Raw genomic sequence first — 18,790 nt, forward strand, 5'->3', positions numbered from 1 at the left:
TGGGCCAGGGTTTCACCACCCTCATCGTAAAAAATTTCTTCCTTATATCTCCCCTCTTTTAGTTTAAAACCATTACCCCTTGTCCTGTTGCTACAGGCCCTACTACAAAGTCTGTCCCCATCTTTCTTGTAAGCCCCCTTTAAGTATTGAAAGGTCTCCTGGAGCCTTCTCTTCTCCAGGCTGAACAACCCCAACTCCCTCAGCCTGTCCTCACAGCAGAGGTGTTCCATCCCTCTGATCATTTTTGTGGCCCTCCTCTGGACCCGCTCCAACAGGCCCATGTCTTTCCTGTGCTGAGGACCCCAGCGCTGGTCACCGTACCCCAGGTGGGGTCTCAGCAGAGCGGAGTAGAGGGGCAGAATCCCCTCCCTCCACCTCCTGGCCACGCTGCTTCGGATGCAGCCCAGGACACGGTTGGCTTTCTGGGCTGCGAGTGCACATGGCCGGCCCACGTCCAGCTTTTCATCCCCCAGTACCCCCAAGCCCTTCTCCGCAGGGCTGAGCTCACTCCCTCCACCCCCCAGCCTGCACTGATACCGGGGGGTGCCCTGACCAGGTGCAGGACCTTGCACTTGGCCTTGTTGAACCTCATGAGGTTCACCTGGGCCCACTTCTCCAACTTGTCCAGGTCCCTCTGGGTGGCATCCCGTCCCTCAGGCGTGTCAACTGCACCACTCAGCTTGGTGCGCTCTGCAAACTTGCTGAGGGTGTGCTCAATTCCGCTGTCTATGCCATTGATGAAGACATTAAACTGTACTGGTCCCAATATGGACCCCTGAGGGACACCACTCATCACTGATCTCCATCTGGTAGTGGCGTTTATAATAGTTGTAAGGTAATAGCAGATAATAAAAATATTCTAGGGTTTGGGCATCCTCATATCATAAATGACCCATTACTGTTTCTCAGTATGACATATATTCAAGTGTATCTGGAAATTCATTTGCAGGCATTTTGGAGCTAAAAAAGGCCATCTAAATACACTGGGTTTTCTTTAGTTTTAAGGTAGTGGCAGGGAGGCATCTAATAGCATGTATCTAATTCCATATTAATTTTGACAGTGTTTCAAAGGCTTTTGAAACTATAACACTGAAAAAATTTTGGAAAATGGTGCTTTGTATGAAAGTGGGTTTTTTCTCCATGGAGTGGGTAAGCTGACAGCAGATAACAACTGTTACTGCCTGTCATTCCCTAGAGCTGGTCTTTCCTTGTGAGAGGTTCACTACGCTTAGTAGCAGCTTTGGAGCGTCTCGCAGGATCAGGAGCATTAGCAGTAATATTTTACAAGAATCCAGCTGTACAGGAAAATTCAGCTTTCTAAACCTGCAGCATGATGGCTCTCTGCTCCTGCTCCAAACTAGACGTTGCCCGTGCCTGCCAGGATTGGGCAGATGTAGGACATTCAATTTCTCATTCATGCTGGTATCGAATATAGTGTTGTTACCGTATTGTGACTGCATCTTCGGCTGCACGAGGCACAGTGCCAGTCATCGTGTACCTTGCCTACCCAAGCCCCTCTTCTCCAAGGAGAAATTACTCATGACAGAACTCAGACAAAGATATCTTACCTGGAATTCTGTTAAAAGACACTGTTGGACTGTCTCCTTGAACATCTATGAAAAAAGTTCTTCTTCACCTGGAAATGGGGAATGGAGCGTGTGTCAGAGTGACATGAAACAGTACACAAAATCATGTGAAAATAAGTCAGGGTAGACATTGAGCAGGATGCAGAAGAAACTTCCTCAGCTGAAAAGGGAAGAGAAATATTCTCACGATTGTAGGAAAGAAGAAAGGAAATAATTTGTGAAAAGGAGTCGTCTGTTGCTGTAAAGGAAGAAGGTAGCGAATCAACATAATGAACCTTCGGTGGCACCTTTTTGACATTGATGTGCCAAGGCTACAAAACAGGCGGTGGCACCGCCTCACCAGGGATTTTTTGTGCTCATTTGGTGTAAAATGTCTGAAGAAAACTGCTGGGATTTCAGATCCCCTTTAATTTATTTACCGGGGGTAGGCAGGCTGAATCCCTCATCCCTCGCATCAGACTGCCCTTCAAGATCAAGTGTCTACTTGCAGCAGTGGGTAACATAACCCAGGTCGTACACAGAAAACTCCTGGAGGGAGAGGTCATGCGAGAAATGGGTTTCTGGTGGCTTCCGCTCTCCTGAGTCACTCGCACTCCATCTTCCAGAGGCACATGGACACCCAACTTCTCTTGAAATAGCAGATGCAGTTGCTGGAGCACCCACAGTGTTTCCAAGCCGCTCCACTGCGCTGCATCTCTGATGCGTTGGGAGCCCTTGGCGTTGCACCTCCACACTAACTGTGGTGTACGAAGACAGGTATTTGCAGGTGATGGACCAGCAGCGCAGGGCCCTGGCTTGCCAGACCCTCTGAGGGCTGAAATAACACTCTCAGACAAGATCTTTCCAGCTTTTCCTGCCCATAGTGTCAGGCCACCGCCGCCAAAGGGGAGCGCACGCGTGTCCGTCCCCACAGGACATGGGGTGCTTGGCTTCACTTGGTGAGTCCGTCTTGTCCTCTGCACCCAGCTGAGGCCAGGTTGCTGAAGTGGTCTCTCTTCCCCTCGGCCCAACAAGGAACCATCCTGCGAAATGGGGCATCTCCAACTGAAGAAGTGTGGGAGAGCATCAGGTACCGGCGACGTCCCGCAGCCTAGAGAGCACGGTGCTGCGCAGAGCTGGGGATGCACACCCCAGCCTGGGGGGCAGATGCTTTCAACGGGGTCCCCCAGGCACCTTCTTAGTGCTGCAGCCACCAAAGCATCTGTTATTGCGGGTGAGCCTCTCCTCTCTTCGCTCCTCTTGGGATCCCGTTAGGTGTCGGACAGACAACACTTAGCAACACACACGCACTTTCAAGGATTTACCCCTCGGTTCCTGTCACTGTTGGGGAGATTTGAGCGGTGCCCAGTGTCTCGTTCAAATAAAAAGTGTGGCTCAACTGTGCATGTGATGATTGCGAAGCCTGCGTCCACGTTGACTTCAGCCTTGGTGACTCTGAGCTCAAGTCTTCAGTCTTTACTGGATGAAATTATTTGTGAGAAAAGTTTGGGTTTGTGTAGCTATACCTTGATCTCAGCCCTTTTATTCCATACTTGCAATCATAATGCATATTTAAATGTAAGTGCTCATAGTCTGGCTCATAAAGGCATTCTCTGTTGAATTCTCGTTAGGTAATGCAGCTATTAGACAAGATAGAGACTTCCAACTCTGATCAAAGCTCGAATTTAAAGACAGTCCAGGGAGATCAACATCACGAATTGCAACTTCTGGATTTCAAGTAGGTGATGGAGGGTTTTGCATTATGATAATTCACCCTGAATGCTTTAGTGCGATGAACAGGTTGCCATGAAACAGCAAAACAAAGCCGTTCATTAACATCCATTCAAAACACTAAGCGAAGTTTAATGAAGATCTATGCCATAAAATAATGACAATACATAATGAAAGTGTATTGTCTTGCAAGAAGCTAATTGCTAAAATGAAGCGCTAAATGCCACCCTGTAAGAACAAAGGTATAAAACCAATTAACTTCCCATACTTAAAAGAAGGGCACCAAATACAAAGACGCTCTTTACCGTTATAATTGGGGCTAATTTGTGACTTGCCTAATATGCAGAACAAGGCGTTTTCTTTATGCACTTGCACCGTCTGCCCATTTCTTAGGCAGGCGTCCGGGGCAGGGAGCTGCTGATGAAGAAAGGTGGACACAAAGCTGAAGTAGCTGCACAGCCTCAGGTGCCCACAGATTTGTGGTTTATTTGTTTCTCACTCAGGCGGTATATTTTTCCCATTCTAGCTGCAGAAGTACTTTTGGGGTGCCATTTTAATCTTGATGAGTTTCAGAGAGGAGGGAGCTCCAGGGAAGTATGCAATGAACAAAAGTATCTGGCATGCGTGTTCAGAACAATGCAAAAGACCCCAGCATTGAATAGCAGAGCCAGCACAAATAATTTAAAATCTAATTATAATAATCCTGCAATAATGGTATTTCAAAGGCAGTAGTTCCCCTCCTTAAAATGGTGAAGCATTTGAATAAAGACTTATTTTAATTAAGATTTTACCTAAATTGTATTCAGAGGTAAAAATAGGCTAGAACTTTGAACAGAAGAAAGTTCTCACCAAGAGAACAAGAGAAGGGATAGTGGTGAATGGGGAAATAACAGGTAAAGTGGGCAATGAATTAAAGTTGGCAAAAGGGAAGGAGGAACAGGGAGACAGAGAGCAGTAAATGAGGGAGATTGAAATTATGTGAAAGGGACAAGAAATGAAACCAAAATCAGATGGCAAGAAAAATGGAACTATGCCAGATAAGAAATTGGAAAACTGAATTGATGTAAATGCTGAGTTTCTCAAAAGGTAATGAGACCTTACTGAAATCGTCATCAGGAATAGGAAGCGTGAAAAGAGGTGGCTTTCAAGACACTGAGATGTGCTGGCATTGTGTATTTAACATAAAATCCAAAATACTTATATACTACATGTTGAGATTTTATTCCACTTAACACAGAATTTAATTAAAATAGCATGCCCTTTGGGGAATGTCTGTCTCCTTTTATATTGCTCCTTTAAAAGTCCTTTAAAAGATTTATGTATTCTTTTTATAGAACTGAAATAAAATTTAACTTCTGGAACAGACTGGAGCTTCCCCATAAAACTTGGCATGTTTAAATCAGCTGTAAAGCCCAGAGTTACCTCTTCAGCTGACACACAGCTGTCTGGGTCCCAGTTGTCTTTGTGGTCTGGCAGTTGTATTGTAAAAGTACAAACTGATATTGTTATGGAAAACTCGACTCATTTTTAGTTTAAAATATTTCCTTCTTCCCCCTTTTCCAACTTTGGATCGGAGCAATGTCAAATGCCAGCTGCCAACTACAGAAAGTTTGGTTTTGAGCCTTTGAACAAAGCTGACCATCAATTCTGTCATTCATGGTTAATTATCTTCACCTGTTAAATGGTATTCCCCAAATTTGTTCAGTAATCTAAACACAAACAATGGCGTGAGACCTTTGTTTTATGCTTGATGGATTAAAACCTCCTGATTTTATATATATATGTCTGAAAATAACCACATGAAAGCTCTGTCTGAAGAGGTACCAGTCCTGTAATCGCCTGCTGCGGTGGTCGAACAGAGCTATACGTCTTGCGATGACCAGCCCGTTCCCTGATCCGCAGCTGTGAAGATCCCGCGCTGATGAACAATGACCTTAGGGCAGGCAGCGGTGGCTTGGACCGAATGTTGTCTCCATCCCTGCCTGAACAGGTTTTGGGTGGCGATTCCTGTTATTCCAGTCAGATGGCTCACTGTTACGTCTGAGAAAAGCCCTTTACACCTCCCCTTCCCGTGCTCCCGTTGGATACTGCTCTGTATCATCAGGATTCTATCACAGTATCATTTTATTTTCTCATGAACAAAGATCAGCGCTCGAGGAAGCCAGCTCTGTGCGCATGTTCACACGTGCTGGTAGGACTAAACTGACAAACTCAATTCTACAAGTTTTTATCTTGAAAAATCAAATCTTAGAACTACTAAAATGAGTAATAGTGATAAACTGACCTAACAGGCTGCTTATCTAGAACATCTTGAAAAGAACTGCAGTAACACAGCACTTAGAGAGATTTTGCTGTCATTAATTTTTTTTTTAACACATTTACAGTGACTGCTGATGGTAATTATCACTTCATTAGACTGATACAGAGCTGTTATCAATCACTCGGTATAAAAAACACTTCAGCTCAAACACCCTTTTGAAAAGTGATATGAAATATTAGAAGTGCCGTAAGCACTAAGTCTGGTTATAAAATCCTGCTCCTTACCTCTTGGGTTGTATCCTAACTGAGGCCCAAACAAATTTCAAGCAATCGTTGTTTGCATGCAAAAAACGATTAGAAATTAATTAGAATTAGAAATTAATAGGTACATTCAATTTTTCCGTGACACTCCTACAGTCAGGTCATATGCATAAGCATGAAAATTTATATGTATGACTGCAACCTGGGCCTACATTCATGTCTTGTCATGGTTCATGTTCTAAATTACAGGTTGCAGCATAAGAAAAGCAAAATCTAAACCATATAGTTCCCTTTAACTTGGCATTTTGCAGATTTGATCCGAGCAGCTTTTGTTTACCACTCTTGCCTGCAGTTCCCTGTCTCCTCCGGCTGCTGCCAGCTCTGTTCCCTCTGGGTGGGCTTTCACATTTCTGTCCAACTGCTGCCTCAAAGGCAACTCTGCATTCTCTTTTTCGTTTAGTTCTAAACTGCTTTTATCCTTATGAACTTCATTTTCAGACCACAAGCGGTTTTGCTGCTCTCCCTGATGCCCAGCAAAGCAGTCGATGTTCAATGGGATAGCGTAGTTTCTTCATCCACTTCACACAGAGTTAATTCAAATGGGAAATTAACATTTTTCAGCCCTCAGATATTTTCCTAAAGTAGACCGCACTACAGAAATCACATTTTGGCATGTAGGTACCACCTTCACGGTAAGGATTAATAAAATAATTGAGCTTAGGACTTGCTAGGAAGCTATTGAGGAGATTTGGAGTAATTTAAACAATTTATCCAAGTGACTCAAGACTTAGTCTTGAGTGACTAAGTGACTAAGTCCAGTGACTAAGCCTTAGTCTTGTTACTAAAAAAATAACCATAATTTCAGGTTGACAAGTATTCTAAGTGACATCAGGAATCAGATACAGACTCATCGGAAGTGGACGGAATCGCAGTTGACACGGTCTGAAGAAGACCAAGCCCAGCACAGGCATCAGCTGCTGAACTCGGTGAAGGAGAGGCTGGTAAGACTTTCCAGGGCGGCAGCCCGGGGCAATGGGAGGTCCTCCAGCCCTCCCAGGACCGGGAGCGAGAACCACCGCTCCCGACCCCTCGGTCCCAGCAGGTAGCAAATCACGCACACGAAAAACAAGGTGCCTCAGGGCACAGGCAGCAAAATGGCAGGCTGTGGAAATCATGTAATCACAGATTATTTTATTTTGGAAGGGATATCTGGAAGTCATAAGGTTCAACCCCTCGCTCAAACAGGGTCAACAGCAAAGTCAGGGCTCGAGCCTCATCCAAATGGATTTTGTTTCCGAGGATGGGGATCCCACAGTGCTCTGGGCATGCTGGGAAATAAAGTCTTCCCTGATTATGGCACCACCTCACATCTGTGTAACCCCGATGTTCCCCTTTTCCCATCCCAAGGAGAGCACCGGTGCCACCATGGAACACCACCCAGCTTCATTCATTGACAAGCTCGGAAAAGAAAGGGATCATCTGTGCAAATTCTGCCTGGTTTTAAATATAGACAAACCCTCACCATCCTGCGGTCGGTACATTAAAACGCGGCGTGTTCTGGTTCCACAGCAGCAGTTAGCACTTGGCACAGGACCAATGCCTTTTAATTAATTCCTTCACAGCTTTTAAAGCTTTTCCTCCTCTGCTGTGTGCAGTTCATTGCGCTTCAGAGTTCAAAAGCGATCGAAACACGATCACCACGTCTTAGCGCCAGGATGAAGGCTGCTGATCAAAGACCAGATTCAGAAGCTGCTTGGAACTAAAACACTCCTGAACTTTCATCTCCATTTATTCTGCCTGATGATGATCTCTCATACTCAATGCAACCAACACTTAGTGCAGCCAGGAAGATATTAAAAACATTTCTGACTTGTCGGCTGCTATGTCAAAGCTGCCATTTGAATTCCCTTCCTCCACTAATAGTTTTTGTCATTATTTTGCAGAAAACACAGCAATATATGTGGTTACTGTCCCCTAAGGGAGGCTGCTGTGCCAAAAGAATATGGCATTAACAGGTGTTAAAGCTTTCAAAGCCACTTTTAAATAGGTTGAATTTGTTTTTCTGTGTACGCATACACAGAATATGGTCCTCTGGATGTCATCTCAGTGGAAGCAGAGCTCAGTCCCTGGGAGCTGAAGGAAACCTCAGCATGAATGCTGGAGAAAAGCAGTTGGAGACGAGCTTTACCTGCGCCAGGAAGGCTCTTGTCCCTGCTCAGCAGCGGCCCTGGCAGCGTAGGCAGCCTTCTTCAGCAGCAGTCACAGAATCACAGAATCGCTAAGGTTGGAAAAGACCTGTAAGACCATCAAGTCCAACCACCAACCCAACCCCACCATGCCCATTAAACCATGTCCTGCAGTGCCACTTCTACACAGTCTACAGTCCGGTTTATGTCCTTCCGTCAGGCTGAGAGGACGTACCACCCTGCCTGTGTCCGGGGCCGCACGGACCGGAGGGCCGGTGGGTCTGGCAGGCTACGTGCTGGCGATGGAGGCGTTTTGGGAGTGCAGAGCAGCAGCTCGGTTATTCCCGGAGCTGACTCACTCCACCAGCCACCCGCACTGCACGGCAGTGTTTGTAAACTCAGAGCGTGTTCCATCGCCGTGCCAAACTCTGTTCAGGTTCAGACAGCTCTGCCAGGTTTGCAAACACCTTCCTCGAGAAGCAGAGCCATTGCCTTGGGCCCACACGACTCCCTTGGGCTGCAAGGGCTAAAGGAGGTGGGAGGATTTCGATCATATTGGCCAGATTTAGAGCTGACCAGAGGACTCGGTGCAACTTGAAGACTAAGGAAGGGGTGGACAGCTGCGCAGCTCAGGTTTGAGCATGCCTCTGAGGAGGGGGAATTGCGTCTAAGAGCTCCCTCTAAGAGGGAGAGGGCTGCTTGCCATCCCTCGGTTAGGCAGCTCTTACGGGGCTCAGCCTCCTTATTCACGCCAGTGGTCGAGCTGGGTTTACACCGCAGCGTTGCAGCCCTTAGCTCGGGAAGGTCGGGCTTGAGACGGGCACGTGAAAACAACCGAAACAGGTTGTTTTGGCCTTCCCTGTCTGTTGTTGCAAGGTGTGACAACAAATCACTGGATTTAAAAATGAATAAAGAAATAAAATAGTAATTTAAAAAGCACATTCGTCCTGGCCCAGCCCCTCTTTCACAGTTTGTTTGGCTGGTTGGAGAAGAGAGGGTCGGCACATCCCCGGGGGTGCCAGACCTCACCTGCATTTATTCAGCGCTGTCATGTATGGGATTAGGAAGCAAGACTGACTGCACGCATGGTTGGCAGGAGGCAGGTTAATGCGGGCATATTTAAAATGTCTTACCTGTGTTATGTATTTAAAGGAAAGAGCAGAAAAAAGAGCAGAAGAAAAGCTCCTGCTTCTGTCACTAAAGCTAGAACAAATGGATAAACCACAGAAATACGAAAAGCAGTTGAACCAGATGAAAAGAGATGAAAAAAACCTGCATGCGAGAATCACCGCATTTGAAAGAGAGATCTGGAAGGAGCTTGAGGAAATCCAAAATGAATACAGATCAGGTGAGGACGGGCTTTCATGCAATTTAAAATAAATTTCTACAGTAACTTGCTGCTCCAGAAAACACTTTGCAGTAAAGACAGAAAGACATTGAAATGACTAGCTCTCTCTCCCAAACACCATTTACAGAGGGGTATGGGTTATCCCGCTTGTCTTTGCAAAGAGCCTGCATGAATTTGCACACAGGTTGCTTTCTTTTCCTAAGAGCTGCAAGGTAAGATCATTTAAAAGGCGATTTCACAACCTGTCTTCCAGATTTTTTTAAAGCACCTATTTCTTCCGTTAGCAAGTTCACTAACCTTTGTTGGGAGGAAAAGTCATTCCCTTTTGCACCAACCCTGCTCCCGAGATCGTGTTTGACGGTTTTGTATCATTTGCATCCTTTACTCCCCCTTCTCAATCAACAGTAGCTGGAGAAAGAGGCATCTGGGTGAGTAACAGCTGCCCGACACAGACCATACGTGGTGCAAGTGAATAGGGACGCGGTTAGATAACGTTGCCGAATATCATGGCAGCTGCTTCTTATGGGGACAGTCACATTAACGACACTCACAGAGCACGAACTACTTTACCAATCTGAGATGATTCCGTCTGTTTGACTCAGCAGCAATTAGAAAGGCTTTCACCTGGCACTGAGCATGTGGCCTTCACAAGGAAGATTTTGCCCACTGTAATCTATCCTGTGTCACTCAAACCTAATCTGTTGTAATACCCTCCACTGGCAGCTGATCATGGTAACACGGTGGGCACATCAGGTTATCCAAAAAAATCATTCAGCCCTCTCTCCAAGGGAACAGATGGCTGAAAATCATTACGCAAGGGGTTCACATCTTACACGTTCTCACTTGAAACTCAAGCATCTGGTTCTCATCTCCAAAGCTGTCTGTGATCAAGAACCCCAGCTCCAATTCCTTCATTATCTGCAACCCACCTACAAGCCCTGCTCCAAGGCTGTAGCAAACCAAGCTCTAAATCAGCTAAAGTCTTTGTGCAGCTTGACACGGGAAGGCTCGGCTGTCTCCAAGACCATCTGAGCGAGCACAAGGCAGCATCTCAAAGCAAGTTGTGGCTAAGAAATTTCAGAATAAAAGATTCTGGTGCTGAAAGGAGAGAGTTCTTTACTTCAAATTCCTGCCTGCAGAAATTAACAACAGAAAAGATCTGTTTATACCAAACTTTGGCCATCCTTGTGTTCAAACTCAGGTTGAAGGATTGCGCTTTCCCATGGCAGTCCTCTGGCAGGGGCTGACCCCCAAAAAGGGGGCAAAGAGGCCACTGAAGAGGTGTGGAGCAGCATGAATGGCACAGAGGCAGCCTATAGACTGTTTGTCTCAGCAGCTGTTTGTGCTTCAGCACAGGTTGGCATCTTGGAAATCAGAGACATGTCTGGAATTTATAAAATTCTAAGCACTATGCAGTGATTTGGTTGAACACTATCTAAGTGTAGCAGCGACAAAATTAATCCATATTAAACAACCGTTCCAAAAAGAAAAATATGTAATCAGCTGCCACGTTACAATAAGCACTTAAGAAAAAAAAAAAGAGTAAGAGAATTAATTGTAATCCGCTGTTACGCTGCTTGCTTGCTAATGAGTTAACACCTATGAGACACGCTGGACAGGTGTGAAGAACTACTACGTTGTAATTTGAAACTTACTGCGATCTGGAAACAGCTAGGTAATCGCAGCTCACGATTCTATTTTCCAGTCTTTATTGACAATATTTGACTGTACATCGGTTCAAAAAATGTGCATCAGGTGCTCCGTAGCTCTGTTTTTGGAGAAAAAGTGTGCCTGCACACTCCCATCTCTCTCTTTTTATATACCTATATACACATGCACAAACACTTAGCCAGTGAAGTTGAGCTCCCATTCTCCCAGAAGCGCACAACAAAACAGTGTCCATCTCAGGTGAAGAGTAATGCTTATTTACAGTTGCTACAACTCTGGGAGATCCGTGGCACCAACCTTGCTATCTGGTAGGCAGACTGCAGAGGAACAGTGTCAGATTGCCATGACACAGAGTCTTTGATTCAAAGTAAGGACTGTGGACTTAAAAAAACCAAACCAAACCAAAAACCCCAATGCTCAATGGAAGAACAATATGCTTCAAGGCTAACAATACCCTTGGTTTTAAAGGCAGACAGCATTTTCTTTACTCCACACCGCAAATCTGATGTCAATTGCAGTTTACGGCTATGCGTAATCATGCTTGGTATTGTCCAATGTATTGGAAGATAGGATTCCTACGGCAAGGAGCTTGCAACCCAAGCTGCTAATGCATGTCCATGGTATTCAACAAAATGATGAAACAGAGTGGAGGTAATGTGCTCTGTATTAAATGTGGGTCAGAAACCTTTGCAAAGAAAAAGAAGAATCTCTTAATGTATTGAAAGCAATCACTATTTAATTACTTGTGTCTATTCTTCTACCAGGATTTCAATCCATTCATGAGTCTCTGGAGCTGCTCAAACAAATACAGAACACAAAGCTGAAACTTGAAAAAAAGAAAATTCAGAAAGACACAAAAAAGATGCAATGAAAGCGACCGCCCAGAAGACTGAAGACCAAGAGCAAGCCTTGTCCACTCTTGCAGGTGCTCTCTCCAGTGAGGAGCAGCATTGAGTTAAAGAAAGAAGTAGCCTTCAGACACAACTGATTTTGTTTTCCCCTGTCCCTGTAGGATGTTATTGCTAGTTATGATATTGTGCAGCCACAAAAATACAACTCTGTAACACCAACAGTGTTGGGGTTTTTTACAACAGAGTACTTCACTATAGAAAAGTTAAACTTTACAGATTGACTTAGAATTCTACAAGCAGATGTCATACAAAAATATTCATAGTATTTGAAGGACTTTAAGGAAACAAGCACTCAGTTACTAGGCATGGTTAGCCCAGCCCCTCCATAAGCTGCATCGGTTTTAGATCAGTGTAATTATTAAAATCAGATCTAGTAAATTCCTCCAGCTGTACACAAGGTGTATGTAGTAATAGCATTATGAAAACTGGTATCAGAATATCTACTGATGCACAATTTGGACCTATTATAATTAGTTACTGGATCATTAAAAGTAGCTTACAAATTGGGTACAGGTGACAAAATGCAATTATTAGCAGATGCATTATTAAGGTTTATTTCCATCTTGTCTGACTGAATAAAAGTCAGTGGTGGTTTGCAGCAAGATGCTCAAAAATGTAACTGATATTGTGGGTTTTGTTTTGCTACAAAAAAGAAGAAAACCAATCTGGAAATAAGGAGAAAAGCTCTGGGAGTAGGGCAAAAGAAACATATCAGTATAATTTCCCAACAGAAGCTAATACAAGTTCTTTAGCGGGGAGGCTAAAAAAGGAGGTCAGAATGCAATTGCAACAGAAACCTGAATTTCTACAGCACATTTGTTTCCACAAAGTCCAATACCATCCATTGCCCAGAGAAGAAAATTCAAAAGGTCTCAGATAATCCTCCTCCAATAATCCGTATGTCAAGTCTGTTGTGCTTTTTGCTCTACAGAAAAGCAGGTTTCTCAAAGCCATGGATCTCAGGTGGCTTTTCTGAGAAGCCAGACTTGCACAGCATGACGGCTGAAACCGAATCCATGCAGCCAGGAGGGAATGCCACTTCAGCAATTAACCACGTTGCTCCTGCAGGCAGAAACTTTGGTACGTTTAAACTTCCTCCAGTGAGTAAAAGGTCCTAGAAATCATTCACATCTTGTAAAAGACAAAGAACGGCCACTAAAGTTGCAGACAAGCTTTCTGCATTTTGTTTGTAGCCAGGCTCTTCAGAGCTGAACTCCCTGGGAAAGTCTCCCAGCCTCAGGCCAGCTCTCAGGTCAGGTCTGTGTTTGCCACGTTTCCTACAAGATGCAGGAAACCAGCAACACCGGAATCCCGGTAACGTGCGGTGGTTTCTGATGTACTCTGAATCCCTATTTCGGTCTCACTCTACGTTCTGTCCATTACAGGGGGCTCTGCCTTCATTGCAGACTTAAAGTCCATTAGTGCAGTCACAGCAAGATGTTTGGTGTTGCGGGCAGCCTCCCAAACTGTCTTTCTTTAGCTCCTTCTAGGCATTCTTGCCATTTTTTGCCCATATATTGGCTGGCGGGGAAGAAGCAGTTAGTATGGCTTGGTGTACCTGCCTCCCAAACAAGTACCCTGGGCGCTGTGGTTCTCCGTATACCCAGGAACAGCAAAAAGATGAAATACAAGGTTATTGATGAATGTGTTTCTAAAAGCACATGGCGTCAAAAAAAAAAAAAAAAAAAAAAAAAAAAGAGAGAGACAGAAAAAAAAGCCAAGACAACCTTCTGGAACAGAGAAAAGGAGAGAACTATTGCTGTACATGTCCTATCTATCTATCTACCCATCCATCCTTTCACACGGCAGTGTGAACAACTGAATGTTGCTTTATCTAAGCACTGATTTGTATGATGATAGTAGAATGGTTTGAGGGCCTTATTACAAATTCAGATCACACATGAATATATATTTGGAACGCTGCTATTGTTTTGAGTGGCTTCACTGCATAAAGGAGTTATCTCGGTACTTATCACACCACACTGCGACCAGACTGAAAATGACCCCTCTCTTTCCTGAGAACACTGAATTCAAGTGTTATTTAGCTGTCAGCCGTTCAGTTAAATCAGTAGAAAGCAAATTAACTGGGAGAGAAGGAAAGCTAAATTCTAGACATCCAGGACCATATCCAACTGGGCTGCAGGATGAGGGATGTACTTTTCCTTGCAAAGCTGCATTTGTGCAGCATTAAAACAGTTCTCAAGGGTTTTATATCTATGAATTTTAAAATCTTTTTTTAAATATAAAAGGTATCAAACAAAACTACTGGGGACAGAGAAGTATACATCTGTGTTTTCGTTAAACTTTAAGATTAGGCAAGACTAAATTAATGTAATTGCCCACTGTACTTCATCACACCATTTTGAGAGAAGTTCAGAAGTTGGGCAGAAATCCAATCCAGCAATTTTTGGGAAATACAGAGAATGAGATGAACATGCATGACCCAAATAAATAAATAAAATTCTCAGAAGCAAGCCATTGTCTCATGTTTGTATAAAAGGATATGCAAGAAGCACATAAAACCCTTCGTATCTGAAGTAGAGAAAAGTTCTACCTTGAAATTCATTAGATCTCATTCCATTCTGCCTTCAGCATAAGTCAACATAGTAAAACAAATTACAGTTGGGGAATGTTTATTTTTTCCCCTTTACAGTAATAGCAGCCGAACGTATGACTTCCCAGGCGGTGAAATCCATAAACAACTCTCTGTTCCCCAACTCAGTGATGCTTATGTGCCTTTGTACAGTACTTTGCGTTCTAAAGCTGAGCTCTACAACAGTGTAAAATACAGGGCTGTCTCAACCTGAACAAATGTACGAGTTTTTTCAGTGTTACAGCAGACCTTCTACGTGCTGCTTTTGTAGAGGCTATACATTGTTAAAAAATGATTGTCTGATTTTGCAGCAGCTTAAATTTAAACTCATGTTCCCTGAGCACTTTTCATTGAGTAGGTGGTAGAGATATGTGGGGTATTTTTTTTCCTACAGGGCATGTAATACAACTTCGGGCTGTATAATTATCTTGTTCAAGGAGTTCATCACTGATCACAGCAAAAGGAACTTCAGGGTCTTCTGAAGAGAAAAAACACTGTCTCTCTCTTTTCCCAATACAGAATCTTCACAGCCGACAGTTATGTAGCTGGTTTCTCTGGTCTGTTGTTCTCTGTTCTCCTAGGTGTTAGAAAGTATTCAAGGTTTAGTTCTGAACAAAGTGTAGGCTAACGCTCACGTAGAAGCATTTCTGTCTAAAGCATTAACAAGGGCAGGCAGCCGCTTACTGTGCTGTCGTCAGGCTGGCAATGATGGCTCTCCCACCACTAGAGTAGGAGGCACGAATATCAAGACCATACGGAAGGATACGAACTATCAGCTGTAAGAACTTTTCCAGGCTTTTAATAGCAGCACGCTAAAAAAAGTTACAGCCAGTCTCGAGAGTCACGAGTCTGGCTTTTGCAACATTCCCTTTTCATATTCGCAGTTACTGATAGTTCAAGACTATGTGACAGGAGGCTGTGAAGGGAAGCACAATCGATCTAAATTTACCCAAAAAAAATCTTTTTAAGGAAGGTATTTTGCATTGAGATGGGTGGGAGGATGGAAGTGTGGGAGACAAGGAGGGATTCTTGCCATTCAGAGAGGTTTCTACTCACCTCCACAGAGTAGAAACCCCAGCCTACCGAGCTTAGTTTTCCTCTTTAAAAGGACAGTGGCACGCTCACGGCTCTTGCCTGCTTTCCAGAGATGACTGCGCATGGCTGGTCGCAGAGATGCACATCCCACACACCCCAGCTCAGCGTCCTGCTTTCTTTCAGGATGACGCAACTGGTTCTGAAACCAGCTGTGTGTTCCACGCGGTCCTACTGCATGCCTTGGAAGTGCCCTTTCTTCTCTGTAACATGGGATCGTATGAGCCGTCGTAAGACTTTGGTGGACAGAGTGTAATTGTAAGAAATGTTAAGCCAGGAAATAGACAGCTATCGTGACTCTTGTCAACAGCTTGAAAATCCCTAATGGTAACACTAACAGAGTAGAATCATTGCTTTATTTTTTTATTTTCATGTACATAAAGGCAAAATAACATCACGTCTTAAGAACCACTGTCATGACTCATCCAATTAAGCAGTCAGCAGCAGAATTACCAAGACATAAATACAGCCTGTTATACACATTTATAAATATGACCCTGTCCCTGACGATCACAAGCTTTTCTTGATGGGAATGTTTACTGAAGCCTGCAGTCAAGAGGATACACTGCTGTAATTAAGATTAGCTAAAAAAAAATATATATTTAAAAAAGTGTAGACTGACACCACACATGAAGTTCCAAGTGGACTTGGGTCTCAACTGCAAAACAAAGTGTAACAGAGGAATATAAGCTTTTTAAATGTCTGAATGTGTTACAATATCTGGGAGAGAAGAAAAGTTTGCTGCTACTTAGCTGGTGAGATTCTGTGCCAAGAAAACCTTGCATCACTGCCAATGCAGTTAATATTGTACTTCTGTGTGTGGCCAACAGGGAAATACAGACAAGCACTCTCCATTGCGAATAGCACTGAAGTTTCAGTAAGGAAGAAAACAAAAGCAAAATTCAGGGGTTTCCTTTCAAATAAAGTGTATTTCTATGGTGGAACCCATGTCAACAAGAAAATAAACTACTTCTGTTCAAGAAAAAGTAAAACTAAAGACAAAGTTGCAACTGATGCAACAAAAAAACAAAACCAGACTCAAACAAATAAAAAAGCCCAAACCACATATGCTCCTGGAAGATGGACTGATTAAGTTGCATGAATTGAAGATTTTTCACTTGATATAGTCTATACTAGGCACTTGCTGACAATTTCTCATTTAGTTCCAGAGCTCTAACATCTCCATTGGCTTTGGCATTTTCTATAAGCACCTGCAGAGAAAAACAAACAATGAAAACCTGGGAACTTAATAATTTTATTGTTAGTATTTTACTGGCAATCTCATATGCATTTTAACTTCTGCTATGCAATTTCCCTAAAAGATCAAGTAAACCATAAGCCCAGATAGGAAATACTCAACATTACACATCAGCTTCCTTAAAAACATCAGGCACATAAAAACCCCACCCTCTAGTGACTTGCTAAACCTGTAGCCACTTGCAATGCACTACAACAGCACCATTTGTCACTTGAGGCTGAGACCAAGTTTGACAAGTAAGTTACCTGCTGGCAATGAAACAAGTAGAGCTAGATGAGACCCATCTCCCTGCTGACGCACACTTGCCTTCTGCTAGTACATTTGTATAAATCTAAATTTGCCAAATAGGAGCATTTTTTGCAGCTCTTAAACAAAACTGCCAAGGTATCCTTTTGCCTCTCCCATTTAAATTTACCCTTCCTTGGTTTGTTTTCCATGCCCCCTATTTCCAGTTTTTCTACTAGTTAAAAAAACTCCCATGACAGCCTAGTGCTCACAGATGTTCATAAGCTTCTGGCACTTCTCTTGTAATCCAATCACATTATACATATTAAAAAGGAAAACCATTAAGTAGAATCAAGCAAATCTTTACTCTAGCCATTATTTTTATCGTACCCATTGGTAGAGAGGACAGATGACTTTGCAGAAGCAAGTGCAATGAGATCATATCAGGATCATCCGAACTCATTAATTCTAGCTTTTTTATGAACCTGTGTGTCTCTGTAGGGATTTTTCTCAACGCTGAGCCTGCTTAGTGTGTTGTACCTCCAAATGTACTTTGTTACAGATTCAACGCTTCACCAGGGAACAGCTGTTAACCTGGGCAAAAGAGCTCGTGCCAGTGGCAGCAGTGAGGAGATAATTAGGAGAGCGTATTCAGAGTTTGAGCAGCAAAGTGGTTCCAATTACAAGCCAAAATGAACCACTCCCTTTGCATCACGCAAAAGAGCTGTGTGTATTTGTAAGTTTGACCAAATCCATTTGTGAAGTACAATCAACAGAAACTAATGTACCATTCACTATGTACTGAAAATAATGTACCATTACAGATACAATAAAAATCTTAAGTACAGCACTCCACTGTTCAGATCTTTTGGGTCAAGGATACCACACTGTTCCAGCCAGGCTAGAGAGAATTAACATTTTTAGTGCATTAATATGTTCTGGTAAAATTCTGATAAAATTGTCCTCATGTCTACTGAAGAGTCACTAGTAGAATTCTTGCCAGTTTGGATTAGAGAGACATTTTACTGTTTGTTTTTCATTAGTATTGCATGAAGGAATGGAAAACTTTCAAACAAACTGGATAAGATTTTGAAAATTGAGGTACATTTTGTCAGTATAGAATCCTTAAACATTGCAACCTCTAGAGCAGGCGAGCCAGCACCTCCCTAGCCTCCCTCTACCCCACTTCCAAGTTGCAAGCACAATATTCAATGCAAATAGACTGAATTTCTATATAAAATGGACTTACATCTATTAATTCATAATCATCTTTGGCGTACAGATGTTGCAGGAGGTACCAGCGTGCCACTGACACTATGGTTTCTGGATTCCCTGGTTGATATACCACTCTTTCCAACATCCGACGAGTCTCCCTAGAAGCATAACCAAAACACAATCCAAATCAAATGCAGCTGACTAGGTTGCATGTAACATACCAGTATCCCAGGGCAAGCAACAATGATGAAGAGTAGTAAGGGAAGGTTCTTACTTCCATACCACCCAACAAAGCGAGATAGCAGAGTTGTATGTTCCTTTGTTTCCTATGTAGTTGCATCTAGAATGCTAAGGAATACTGCCACCACTGTTATGCCTAATATATTACACTCAAGTTAGTGCTTTAACTAGCAAGTTACCCAAATTAGATTGACATAGCAGATTTTATGACTGCTGCAATAACATGATAAACATCATG

General features: G+C 43.3%; 2 protein-coding genes across 2 annotated transcripts in view; one reads left to right on the forward strand and one right to left on the reverse strand.

Moving 5' to 3' along the window:
* Positions 1–11,889, forward strand: part of FAM81B (family with sequence similarity 81 member B) — a 54,555-nt gene extending 42,666 nt beyond the window's left edge. Inside the window, exons 5-8 of the mRNA XM_059834046.1 lie at positions 3,197–3,303; positions 6,682–6,817; positions 9,155–9,350; positions 11,783–11,889. Coding sequence (XP_059690029.1) covers positions 3,197–3,303; positions 6,682–6,817; positions 9,155–9,350; positions 11,783–11,889 — 546 coding nt within the window. The remainder of the gene's footprint in view (positions 1–3,196; positions 3,304–6,681; positions 6,818–9,154; positions 9,351–11,782) is intronic.
* Positions 11,890–15,964: 4,075 nt separating this feature from the next.
* The window catches only part of SKIC3 (SKI3 subunit of superkiller complex), a 48,136-nt gene continuing 45,310 nt past the window's right edge, over positions 15,965–18,790 (reverse strand). The window contains exons 40-41 of the mRNA XM_059833586.1: positions 18,347–18,470; positions 15,965–16,825 (exon numbers count right to left, since the gene is read on the reverse strand). Coding sequence (XP_059689569.1) covers positions 16,748–16,825; positions 18,347–18,470 — 202 coding nt within the window. The 3' untranslated portion in view covers positions 15,965–16,747. The remainder of the gene's footprint in view (positions 16,826–18,346; positions 18,471–18,790) is intronic.

Source organism: Gavia stellata, chromosome Z, assembly GCF_030936135.1.
Source record: "Gavia stellata isolate bGavSte3 chromosome Z, bGavSte3.hap2, whole genome shotgun sequence".
Lineage (NCBI taxonomy): Eukaryota > Metazoa > Chordata > Aves > Gaviiformes > Gaviidae > Gavia > Gavia stellata.